The sequence below is a fragment of the Pseudochaenichthys georgianus genome, chromosome 6 (assembly GCF_902827115.2).
Source record: "Pseudochaenichthys georgianus chromosome 6, fPseGeo1.2, whole genome shotgun sequence".
NCBI lineage: Eukaryota > Metazoa > Chordata > Actinopteri > Perciformes > Channichthyidae > Pseudochaenichthys > Pseudochaenichthys georgianus.
Genome location: NC_047508.1, coordinates 23,299,529 through 23,312,420, shown reverse-complemented (window position 1 = coordinate 23,312,420; position 12,892 = coordinate 23,299,529). Strand labels below are relative to the sequence as shown.

At 47.7% G+C, this 12,892-nt stretch overlaps 1 protein-coding gene across 1 annotated transcript in view; it reads left to right on the top strand.

Annotated features, from left to right (window-relative positions):
• Nucleotides 1-12,892, top strand: part of itpr2 (inositol 1,4,5-trisphosphate receptor, type 2) — a 65,929-nt gene that overhangs the window by 22,834 nt on the left and 30,203 nt on the right. Inside the window, exons 27-37 of the mRNA XM_034084383.2 lie at nucleotides 80-166; nucleotides 277-402; nucleotides 529-651; nucleotides 6,048-6,248; nucleotides 6,344-6,595; nucleotides 6,685-6,810; nucleotides 6,963-7,091; nucleotides 7,399-7,519; nucleotides 7,681-7,862; nucleotides 11,300-11,442; nucleotides 12,118-12,226. Coding sequence (XP_033940274.1) covers nucleotides 80-166; nucleotides 277-402; nucleotides 529-651; nucleotides 6,048-6,248; nucleotides 6,344-6,595; nucleotides 6,685-6,810; nucleotides 6,963-7,091; nucleotides 7,399-7,519; nucleotides 7,681-7,862; nucleotides 11,300-11,442; nucleotides 12,118-12,226 — 1,599 coding nt within the window. The remainder of the gene's footprint in view (nucleotides 1-79; nucleotides 167-276; nucleotides 403-528; nucleotides 652-6,047; nucleotides 6,249-6,343; nucleotides 6,596-6,684; nucleotides 6,811-6,962; nucleotides 7,092-7,398; nucleotides 7,520-7,680; nucleotides 7,863-11,299; nucleotides 11,443-12,117; nucleotides 12,227-12,892) is intronic.

Here is a 12,892-nt window from a genome sequence, read left to right as displayed (position 1 = left end):
CATCAGAATAGTGGAGCTTTAGTTCACTGTGGCAATTCATGAATTCAAATGAATGTTTTTCATGGATTTATCTTTCCAGGAAGTTGTCCTTAGCCCTGTGCAGGATGGAGATATTAAACCTCAGATTGACAGCAACAAATCAAACAACTACAACATTGTCAAAGAGGTGAGCTCCTTGTCTTTATTTCCAGATCATTCGTATCTATTGTTTCTGTATTGTGTGTAATACATTTGTGTATAATATATCGATAACACTCCTCTGTGTCTGATGTGTAGATCCTACTGCGGCTCAGTAAGCTGTGTTCTCCCAGTAAGAAGAGTCGTGTGCAGCAGCAGAGGCTGCTGAAGAACATGGGGGCCCACACTGTGGTGCTGGACCTGCTGCAGATTCCCTTTGAGACGGTGAGGAACAAGCAAAACAGCCGAGTGCTTATCATTGTTTCATTGAATTCTTTGCGAAACGTGGTTTTGGTGTTTCGCTGTCTTACATTCGCTCACATTTTCCCTATCTGCTCTGCCTTTCCACAGAGTGATGACAAGATGAATGAGATCATGACCCTGGCTCATGCATTTTTGCAAAATTTCTGCAGAGGAAACCCTCAGAACCAAGTTCTGCTGCATAAACACCTGAACCTCTTTCTCACTCCAGGGGTATATTTATATGACCTTATTTTACTTTTCACTTGTTGTCATGCCTTCATTTTTATTGATGTCCACTTTTGTAGCAGAGTGTGCAATAGCATCATCAGAATTAACCTATAATGAAACTAACAAGGTCCAAAACAACAGCAACCTGACATCAGGAACATTAGTCCTAGTTTTTAAAAACAACAGTTCTATTTCGTCCCTACTGACCGCCAGAGGCGGTGCTTTAGCACTGGATATGTCCATCGCGCGCATGCGCAGCTCGAGTACCAATAACAACAAAGTCACCGTGACCCACGTGACACCGGCTATATCAGCCGGTATTGTCAGAGGATCTGTTCCTTTTCATCTTCTCGCTGCGCGAGGGTACCGTGGCTACGTTTTCGTAGCCTACAGCGTTCAGGTTTGAACGTTTGATCTGAGGGATTTCTCTGCAAACAGCTGGCCGCGTGAAGCTTCGCGACTGACAGTCGGAGCTACGGGTTGTTAGACGCGTCCTCCAGGAGCTGCGCCGGCTGTGCAGAGCCTCGACAGACAGGTTTGTGTCAGCTTGTTGCTGGTGATGGCTGTGTTTCCACACCCGCTCCCAGCCAAGTTGTCCTGATTACCGTCTTATTGTTTGTGGCTTAGACTTTCTGGTGACGACAGTGTTCCCGCTTCCTCTCCCATAAAGCTGCCCTTATGCTCTTTTGAAAGTTCTGCTTGTGGCGTTGTGCCCGAGCTATCATTAGCATTTGAGTCCCAGCTTTGGCTGCGTCCCTCATTCGATTTAGTATGGAAAGCCAAGAGTGTCATACTTTAAACCCGTTTTTCGTTTAGATGCAGAAAGTAAGGTAAGTACTTTCTATTTTCTAGAAGCTATTATCTGGTCTTAACATTTGTGTTCTGACTTGGTCGCTTGATTGTTAGCAGCAGCCGCTTGGCTAACACCTTGCTGTTGAGCTTAACTATTAACTCAGGGCAGTGCTCCCGCTCCCTGTAGCATAGGGTTTGATTGCAGTAGCGCTAGTTCGTTGTATTACTGCTCCTAGTACTAGACTCCTAGCACTAGGATGATATGCAGAGAACATCTTCACGGCGGGTGCTGTGTGCTCTGCATGTGCGGTTACTACTGTAACCAGACACGGTTCTATGCGGGCTGTTCTCTTCTTAGAAGCTAATTATCTGGTCTTAACATTGTGTTCTGACTTTGTTGCTTGATTGTTAGCAGCAGCCGCTTGGCTAACACCTTGCATGTACGGTTAAGCTTCATTATTTAACTCAGCCGGTGAGGGCAGTGCTCTCGCTGCTGCTCCCGGTAAACGCATGGTATGGTTGCAGTAGCGCTATATCGTGGTATTTACTGCTCCTAGTACTAGACTCCTAGCACTAGGACGATATGCAGAGAACAATCTTCACTGTGTGTGCCGTGTGCTCTGCATGTATGGCCATTAAGGAGGATTTCATCCTCCCAATATTATATTGTCTAGTGGGCAGCCGTTGGCTGACACTTTTAGGCACCGGCCACAGTTACTACTGTAACTACGGTTCCAAGCTGTGTAAGTACTGGCCATAGTTAATACTGTAACTACGGGGTTAAGCCGTAAGTACTGGCCATAGTTACTCTGTAACTACGGTTCCAAGCCGTGCATGTACTGGCCATAGGTAATACCGTAACTACGGCTCTATGCCGTGTAAATACTGGCCATAGTTACTACTGTAACTACGGTTCTAAACCATGTAAGTACTGGCCATAGTTACTACTGTAACTACGGTTCCAAGCCGTGCAAGTACTGGCCAGAGTTACTACTGTAACTACGGCTCTATGCTGTGTAAGTATCCAAGCCGTGCAAGTACTGGCCAGAGTTACGACTGTAACTACGGTTCTAAGCCGTGTAAGTACTGGCCATAGTTACTACTGTAACTACGGTTAGATGCCGTGTGAGCCCTGGCCATGGTTACTGCTGTAACTACGGCTCTGTGCTATTCTATTCTTTAGAAGCTAGTTATCTGGTCTTAAACATGTGTGTTATTTGACTTGATCTCGCTTGATCGTTAGCAGCAGCCGCTCGGCTAACGTCTTGCGTATACTGTTAGCTTCTTTATTTTACCCAGCTAGGTGAAGGCAGTGCTCTCGCTCCCGCTCCCTCTACTGGTAATGCGGATGTAGCTACATCCCTTTTTCTGTTCGGCGAGTAGTAGCACCGCTCTACTCTTCCCGTTCAGCAGGTAGCCGGTGAAGGCTGTGTTCCCGCTCCCGGTTACACTGCATCTGGCATTCGACTCTAACTTAACCAGTGAAGGCAGTTCTCGCCCCCACTCCTGGTAGACGCCAAACTGCCTTGTTTTTCTGTTAAGCAGGTAGCTGGTGAAGGCTGTGTTCCCGCACCCGCTCCCGGTTACGCTGCATCTGGCATTCGTCTCTAACTCAACCAGTGAAGGCAGTTTCTCGCCCCCCCGCTCCTGGTAGACGCCAAACTGCCTTGTTTTTCTGTTAAGCAGGTAGCTGGTGAAGAGGCTGTGTTCCCGCACCCGCTCCCGGTTACGCTGCATCTGGCATTCGTCTCTAACTCAACCAGTGAAGGCAGTGTTCTCGCCCCCCGCTCCTGGTAGACGCTAACTGCCTGGTTCCGTTAAGCAGGTAGCTGGTGAAGGCTGTGTTCCCGCACCCGCTCCCGGTTACGCTGCATCTGGCACTCGCCTCTAGCTCAGCCAGTGAAGGCAGTGTTTTCGCCCCCGCTCTTGGTAAACTGCCTTATTTACGATGGCTTTGCGTGCTCCCCCAATAGGACTAGAAATAGGCTGTCTTCTAAAGTGGATCGGCTAAGCTGCCGATAGGGGCATGATGAAGTCGCCTGGTTCCGTTAAGCAGGTAGCTGGTGAAGGCTGTGTTCCCGCACCCGCTCCCGGTTACGCTGCATCTGGCACTCGCCTCTAGCTCAGCCAGTGAAGGCAGTGTTTTCGCCCCCGCTCTTGGTAAACTGCCTTATTTACGATGGCTTTGCGTGCTCCCCCCCAATAGGACTAGAAATAGGCTGTCCTCTAAAGTGGATCGGCTAGCTGCCGATAGGGGCATGATGAAGTCGCACTCATCATGCCCCTATAGCCGCACTCAGCCGCTGGATTACAGGGGTGGTCTGCAGAGGTCTTAGCGGCCCACTCAACCGCCTCCCAATGACTTTCGTGCCCCATGTCGCCCGCCTTCCAGGCGGCCTCGTGCCCCAGAGCCTTACCGGAACCCCCCAAGAGGCTCCAGGGTCCGGGGGGCTGGGCCTTGAAATCCCGGGGGTGGTCGGCGGCTGCTTTCCCAGCAGCAGCTCAGTTTCTGGGCAGTCTGTACTTCCGTCCCTTGGGTGGTTTTCACCTTAACCCAGGGGTACGGACCGCAGCTCCGGCCCCTAGCCTTCGGCTGGGTCTAATTGACAGTCGTCAGCGATCCGGCAGGGGCCCTACCTCTGGGCCAAGAGTTGTCCGTCCTTTTGTCCAAGGACGCAATCAACCCAGTAAGACCCTCTGCTTAGCCAGGGGGTTCTACTCGGCATACTTTCTCGTGAGCAAGAAAGTCGCCGGATTTCGCCCGATCTTGGACCTCAGAGGAATCAACAGATTCCTGAAGGTGCTGCCATTCTATATACTGACTACTGCATACGCACAGGTGGAGTGGTTCCCAACCGAGGGATGCCTACTTCCACGTGGGCCGGGCAAGAGGGTGCCTTATATTCAGTTCCTCCGGCCCTTGGGCAGACTGGCAGCTGCCTCGGCCGCTGGGCCCTTAGGCCCGCTGTCGTTGTGCCCCATGCAGATGTGGCTGAACAGCCTTCACTTGGACGCCAAATGGCACAGGCACAGTGAAGTCAGGGTGTCGCAGCATTGCTCCACTCTCCGTCACGCTGGAGGGGCAGGGCCCATCTCTGGTAGGCGTGCCCATGGGCGCCATCCCATCCCGCCAGGAGACCATCACCATAGGTGCATGTCTCTCAGGGTGGGGTGCAGTGCGGCAGGGCAGGACCGTTCAGGGTCAGTGGTCTGCCCAGCAGAGTGTGCGCCGGGTCAACGTGCTAGAGCTTCGGGCCGGGCAGCTTGCACTCACGCACTTTCTACCCCAACTGGGGGGCAAGAATGTGCGTGTTCCTTGGGGACAGCATGTACATTGTTGCTTAGACAACAGTCCCTTCTAGATAGTGGACGTTCTCACTCCACTCTGAATTTATGTGGCTGCGATTCTGCCCAACATGTTCGGGTCGACGGCGCCACGGCGGGGTGCCACAGGTCGGTGTCCCTCTTTATGAGAGGGGCTTTACGGCAGCGTCCCCCTTGCACCCCGAGGGCTCCGGCTTGGGACCTGCCCTTGCTGCCGGATGCCCCATCACCTCCTCCCTTCGAGCCCCTGGCCCAGGTGGGGCTTAGGTGGCTGCCCACAAAGGCAGCATTTCTGCTTGCCATAGCCTCAGGGAAGTGAGTCGGGGAGTTGCATGTCCTCTCCATAAACAATACATGCCCGAGGTGAGACTCTCAGGCGTTGCCCTTTGGGCAAATGTGGCATTCCCCCCCGGGGTCCTTCCACAAACTCACTTCAATCAGCCTGCCTAGCTGGCACGCTTTGACATTCAGGAGTACGGCACATCGAAGTTGCTGTGCCCGGGGGGTGCCCAAAGGGCGTATATCAAGGCTACTGCCTGTATACGGCAGGAGGAGCAACTCTTGAGTTTGCCCTGGCGGCACTAAAGGAGGTTAGGCCCTCTAACCAGTGGCTTCCCCACTGGGTTGTCGATACCATCTCACAGGCTTACGGGGCCAGTGGCCGCCCCCTGCCACCAGGCTGAGATGCCACTCTACAAGGAGCATCTCAACATATTGGGCTGCCCTGAGAGGGGTGCCCCTGGAGACCATCTGCGCCGCGGCGTCGTGGGCGTCTTCTGGCACATTCTCCAGTTGTCATCAGGTCAATGTCGACACTCCCCATTCTTTGGGCGTGGTCCTTTTGCCGAGCTCCGCTGCTTCCAGTGGTGAGCAAGGGCTTGGATTCTTCATGACATTGTTGGTATAAGTCATCCAGTGCTAAAGCACCGCCTCTGGCGGTCAGTAGGGACGAAATAGGACGATAGTTACGGCTGTAACTACGGTTCTATGAGTCCCGGATGACCGCCAGAGTTCCCTGTCACTCAGAATTCTTGTGTGCTCGCGAGAAGATTCGGGGAACAGATCCCCTGACAATACCGGCTGATATAGCCGGTGTCACGTGAGTCACGGGTGACTTTGTTGTTATTGGTACTCGAGCTGCGCATGCGCGCGATGGACATATCCAGTGCTAAAGCACCGCCTCTGGCGGTCATCCGGGACTCATAGAACCGTAGTTACAGCCGTAACTATCGTTTTCTATGTTCATTTTCTGTTACTGAATCATGCCTCCTATCTTTCACCAGTTGCTTGAAGCTGAGACGATGCGTAACATCTTTATGAACAGCTACCAGCTGTGCCACGAGATCAGCGACCGTGTGGTCCATCATTTTGTCCACTGCATTGAAACACACGGTAGACATGTGTTGTACCTCAAGTTCCTGCAAACCATTGTGAAAGCAGATGGAAAGTATGTGAAGAAATGTCAGGACAAGGTCATGACAGAGGTGAGATTATAAACGTTTCAAATCAAACCACTTTGTACATGAATTCATTTGTGATGGTTACTGTTTCTTTACTTTGGATCTCTGTCTGTGTCCAGCTTGTGAATGGAGGCGAAGACGTGCTGGTGTTCTACAACGACCGCTCCTCGTTCCCGGTGCTGCTGCAGATGATGGGCTCTGAGCGTGAGCGGACAGATGAGGATGGAGCTCTGGCCTACCACAACACACTGGTGGAGCTGCTGGCCGCCTGCACCGAAGGAAAGAACGTCTACACTGAGCTGAAATGCAACTCTCTGCTACCACTGGACGACATTGTTAAAGTTGTCACTGATATCCACTGTATACCAGAGGTAAGGGTTCGATAATAATACAATTTCTCTCAATTTGACACATTAATTTGACCTGAAGTTACCTTGCATCTCATCTCTTTATCCTCCAGGTCAAAACTGCCTATGTGAACTTCGTGAATCACTGCTACGTAGACACAGAGGTCGAAATGAAGGAGATCTACACCTCCAACCATATCTGGAAGCTCTTTGACAACTTCCTGGTGGACATGTCCAGTGTAAGGCTCTGTCAGACTGAAAGGTCATGCACTCTGTCTGATGCTATTCTAACGAGGCAGTCGAGAGACACCGAGGCTTACTCATGTGTTAAATACATTCACAATTCACCTGCAAAGAAAAATGACAACGCTTGTTTTCTCTGTTTCTGAAGGTGTGCAACACTACCACAGACCGTAACCATGCCGATCTGGCCCTTGAGAAGTATGTGACGGAGACGGTGATGGGCATCATCAAGGGTTTCTTCAGCTCACCTTTCTCTGTCAACCACTCCAACCTGCAGGTATTCTTTTCACAATGAGCCCACTAAGGGACGCTCACTCAAACCACGGCTAAATCCTCTGCCAACGTTGAGCTTCTTTACAGTAAAATATATGACCGCAGACTGCCGCCTTCACTGCACCATTGCCTGGACCTTTTGTTTCATTGCAGATGTTTGTACCTCGAGCAGATGCTTAAGGTGTTTTACGCATAATTGTGTACTAATGTCAACTATCAGACACAATATTGAAGTGTTCAGGATTATCTCTGCATTTCTCTACACTTCGACCACTTTGAAAGAATATTATCCTTGCTCTCTCTCTTCACAGACAAACCAGTCTGTCTTCATCAAGCTGCTCCAGTCTTCTTTCAGGATCTACAACTGCACCTGGATCAACTCCGCTCAGAAGGCTAATATCGAGAGCTGCATCAAAACACTGGCTGATGTTGGTGAGTGCTGCTAATCTGCTTCAATACCTCAAAATGATGGAGACAGATATAGAAATACATTGAAGAAGTGTCGTTAAAATATCAAATTAGATTTAATGTAATGGTAAGATCTCGCTGACACTACATTTCCCCGACATCTGACCCTCCGTGGTGTTTTTCAGCTAAGGCCCGGGCAATAGCCATCCCAGTGGACCTGGACAGTCAGGTCAACACTTTGTCTCTCAAGGTCCACAGCAACATGGTGCAGCGAGCAGCCAAGGACTGGAGGACGTCTGCCCGCACACGACCCCGCAAGGAGCCCCTGGGGGTCCCCGACTACAAGAACATCATTGAGAAGCTGCAGGTGAACATTTTTTACATTACTATGATCCTACACTTGCTAGCTGCCCAGAGACGACACAAAGCCACAGCAGAGCTTAAAGAGCCTGTGACAGCATCCCAACAACTGTTGTGCAATGAAATATTGGGCTACTAGTAATCTCGAACCGTCAATTTAAAAAAGAAAAAGCGATACCGTTCCATTAAATATCAATAATTTCGAACATCGCGGGGAAATTCCTTCGACTCATTTTGAAGTTTTGGGGGAAGCCGGAAGTGACGTCAATGCGGGAACGCTTCGAGAGCCAAACACGGACAAAGTGTGTTGTCATGCGTAGAAATGGTGAATTACTGAGATTAGGCACGTTAATAACGTTTTAATGAAGTTGACTACAGTATATTCATATTTGTCAGTGCTTTCATGTCAATTCGGCGACATAAACATAAATGATCGTGGTGAAGATGATGATTACATTTGGATTAAAAATCGGGAGTGAGAGCTGCTGAATTTCTGCCCGTCGGATGTGATATAAAAACAAATCGATTATTTTTGTGAAACTACATTTATTAGTGCTTTCATGTCAATGCGGCGAACATATGATACATTAAATGATCGTGAGGATGATGATTAAAAATCGTTTGTTTGAGCCGGTCTGCATTTCCTGATGAGAAAACAAACCGATGCTTTTTGTAGTTGTAGTACACCAACAACATGGATTAAACGTGTGTTTTTTTTACCACAATGTTGGGGAAATTAATGGATAAAATGCACGGATTATTATTATTATTCCCACTCCGATCGGGACACTAGGTCCACCGTTTCCCCGCAGCGAGGCTCCCCCGTTGACAGTTTACGTGGGCTGGGTGCAGTGGCGGACTGGCCATCGGGACGAATCCCGATGGGCCGGTACCGAAGTGGGCCGGTCGGATAAGTAACTAGCACATCCCCCATAGGCGGCGCGTGAGGCTCAGGTTTGAGAAGGCTAAATAACTTATTTTACCTGACGCTGCCCGCCTCCGGCGTCTATAGAAAAGAGATCAACTCAGTGTGCAGAGTTTAAATCTCTCAAGTCATATTACAGGATAAAGGAAATACAGTTTAAACTGCCATGCAGAGAAGACGCCGACGTGTCGCACTTATCATTCATATTACATCATCAATCAGATCATCGATCATATAATATCATAATATATCATATATTTCCTTATCTGAGTCAGCTTCTCAGCCGTCATCTGGCCGTGCAACACTCACAGTGTCACAGACTGTATGCAGAAGTATTATTTAACACATTATGTTGACGAAACACTCGAGACAAATGTAATTAAAGTCAGATCCACTCGTCTCTTAGACGTGAACGCGCTCTCAGCTGGAGAGAGAAACCCTGGCTTGATTTACCGAGTTGATAACCAGCGTCGTCGGACCGCTTAGCGAGGTCTCGTTTGTTAGTTTGTTGTTGTTAGTTTGTTTGTTACTCAAACATATCCAGGGTCTGTTGAACTGGCTTCGTAGTACAGGGCACAGGTGGCTAGCAGCGCTAATGTCAAAGACACAGACATTATACATTATATTTGTATTTTACCAGGATGCAGTGACACAAATATTTACATATTTACATTTACTATCTACAGCACCCGCCGCCCCTGACATCCCCACTCCCCCCGTTGACAATTTACTAGCGGTACCGAAGTGGGCCGGTCGAGAGTCCCGGGATGATTTTTAGTCCCAGTCCACCACTGGCTACATGACCATATGATCGCCCCATATTGACGCATCTCATTCCTAAACTTCTAACAGATACAACATAAACCGATCCTTCAGCCTCATATGAGCTCTCAGACACGTTCAGAACCTGTCATCGCTGTCTGAGCTTGCTGCTGTGTGCACCATCGTGCGTTTACATCTGACTGTATATATATATAAAGGTTTACATGCAGAAGCTGGGATCCTGGACGCTGCAGCTGGAGCGCTGTGCCCGCAATGACGTCACCCATCATTTGGCGGGACTTGGAAGAATCCGCGAGAAGATCCAGAAAATTGTCAACATTTAAGGCAGATTAATGGTTATCAAAGTACAAATATCCAAAATCAGTTCAGTAACGGTTTTCAAGGGGACAATATGTACTCAAATTGATGGGTTTGGATGATGGGGGAAAACCGTGTCACAGGCTCTTTAAAGCCTTATACAAATGTCAGCTTGCTAATGTGCTTGCAATGACCCTTGTAAAGGAAGTTCATTCTTCAACCACTTTACCTAAACAATTTCACGAGGTCACCTAAAGATGTGAAGCAGGGTTTAAAGGACTATGCATGAGACACCCTGGCTGTTTGAAGCAACCGATCGAATAATAGTTGACACATTTCACTTAAACTAAATGGTCAACCTCATAATGGTTCTATGGAAAAGGTTATAGGACCGCCAGTGGAACAGGTAAACGAGACTAAGTTGCTTGGCATTGTTCTTGATTCTGGTTTACGGTGGACAAAGCAAATTGACAGTATCGTAACTAAAATGCGAAGGAGCATAGCTGTGGCAAGAAAGTATGTAACACCAAACACTTTGAAACAAGTCATTCAGTCTCTGGTTTTGTCACATCTTGAGTACTGTCCGGTCATATGGTCGTCAGCAGCAAAAACACATTTACAGAAATTACAAATAGCTCAAAACAAGGCTGCCCGACTAGCTCTCCACTGTTCGAAGCACACTCATATTGGAGTTATGCATAAAAACCTATCATGGCTTCCAGTTGAGAAACGTCTGCAATCTCGTGTTATCACTTTTCACGAGCATGACCATAAGACTAGACAAGCTACTCTACATCAGGCCATCTACTGGCACCTACACCCAGGACACATCTTCTGAAATCTTCTGTGTCTTATAGAGCTATAAAGGAATGGAACTCATTGCCAAACTACCTTACTGAAATAGAGTCCAGAGCCTCTTTCAAGAAGAGATTGAAGGGCCATCTACTAATGACCATGTACCCTTGTGAGCTGTGAACCCTACCTTAATTTAATTTGATCGCATGTTGTTGATGATATTGATGATGTTTTTAATGTTGTTAATGATGTCAGGACTTATGTCCTAAATGTTGCTGTATTATTGTTGTATTATTGTTGTATTGTTTTAAGTGTCGGACCCCAGGAAGAGTAGCTTTTGTCGAGAGCTAAAGCTAATGGGGATCCTTAATAAACATAAACATAGGATCACCAGAGGTACGAGGCAACATCCTTTAGGGACAAAGCATAGCTGCACAAGATTTCATGGCATACAGTTTCTTGAGATACTTGAGTCTGTACCAAAGTGTTTGGCATTTCCATTCCTCTAGCCTGGCTGCTAGCATTGCTACAAGTTTACATTCACAGGATGTTTTTGAGGGCTTTCTGAATGGTCTTCAGCAGTATCCATCTATTCAGGACAGCATCAGATTGAGCCTTAATTTGTGTCTGTCTGTGATGTACAGGCGGTCGTGTCCCTTCTGGAGGAGCAGTTCAGTCCGAAGGTCCAGGCAGAGTTCTCCGTGCTGGTGGACGTTCTTCACAGCCCGGAGCTGCTGTTTCCAGAGGCTGCTCGGTTACGCTGTGAGAGCGGAGCGTTCATGTCCAAGTGAGTCAATGTTCACAACCTGGATATGGACCAAAAAGTACAGTTTTCCTTTCTGAGGGACGGGAGGCCACTTTTTAAAGTGTTCATCTAGCAACGGAGAGCACTAGCAGCATGGTTTATGTAGAGATTTAGGATTAGGTTAGAATTTTTGACAAAAGTTGCAAATTGCTATTATCGTTTTTTATCTGATATTATGTCGTGCTAAGTTTAAGATTGGCATTTCAAAAATAGTGCCAAGATGTAAAATGAGCATTTACTTAAACCTATACTTTAAACTACCACTTACTATAATTAGATTAGTTGACGAGGCTTTGGAAAAAAGTCAAGAACAATAGCTCAAAAATATAATTCAAAAGTAAAAAGACAAACATTTAGCTTTTAAAATTAGCAATAGCAAATGTTAAAGAAAACACATGTAATGTATATGTAGTCAGTGGACCAACAGATTAGATTGTTACCAAAGCAATTCACTGAAGAATAGTTTAATACATCATCAAACCTGCGGGGGTGCTGTTAATCTGCTGCTACTGTCAGACCCCCCTGGAGAGCAGAGAAGCAGATTTCACCTGTAGTGGTGATCAATAAAGTATTGCTTTGTTTTTACTCAAGAGCCAGTGACTGCATTAGCAGGAAACGACTGTGAATGATGCAGCACTTCTCTTGTCTCCGTGACAGACTGATCAAACACACCAAGAAGCTCATGGACAAAGAGGAGAAGCTGTGCATCAAGATCCTGCAAACACTCAGAGAGATGCTGGACAAGAAGGAATGCTTCCAGGATGCTGTGAGTGCATGAGCAATATGTCACAGAAACATGGTGTTATTTATGTGATTACATTATTATTGAAACCCTTTTTAACAGTCAATATTTAGGAGTCTTCAAGGAAATTATATAATAATTCCTTACATTTATTATAGCGCTTTTCCAGTTTATTATAGCGCTTTTCCAGTGCTCAAAGTACAGATACACATTACACGTATTTTTTGTTATACATGCAATGGTCACTGTGGACAATACCCACAGGAGCAAGTTCAGGTGAAGGGTCTTGCCCAAGGACCCAACGGCTTTACAGACGCAGCAGTGGCGGGTTTCACCCCTTGATCTGATGATCATTGCACAGCGCACTGCGCCACACCGTCCATCTTCACGCCTCGAGGTCATCAAGGCGCTTTTACAAGTACACATTGGTATCATACATGTACTGTGGACAATACCCACAGGAGCAAATCCGGGTGAAGTGTCTTGCCCAAGGACACAACGGCCTGACGCAGTGGCGGCAGGAGCGGGTTTCAAACTGGAGTTCCCCAGCACCCCCTAGATCTGATGATCAGATGCACAGACCACTGCGCCACCCGTCCCCTGAATCTCTTACACTCTCACGGCTACATAAAGAAAAGGGTGAATAGGCCATTTTATCTCAAAGTTGTCTGTGAATCTAGCCCTGTCTTT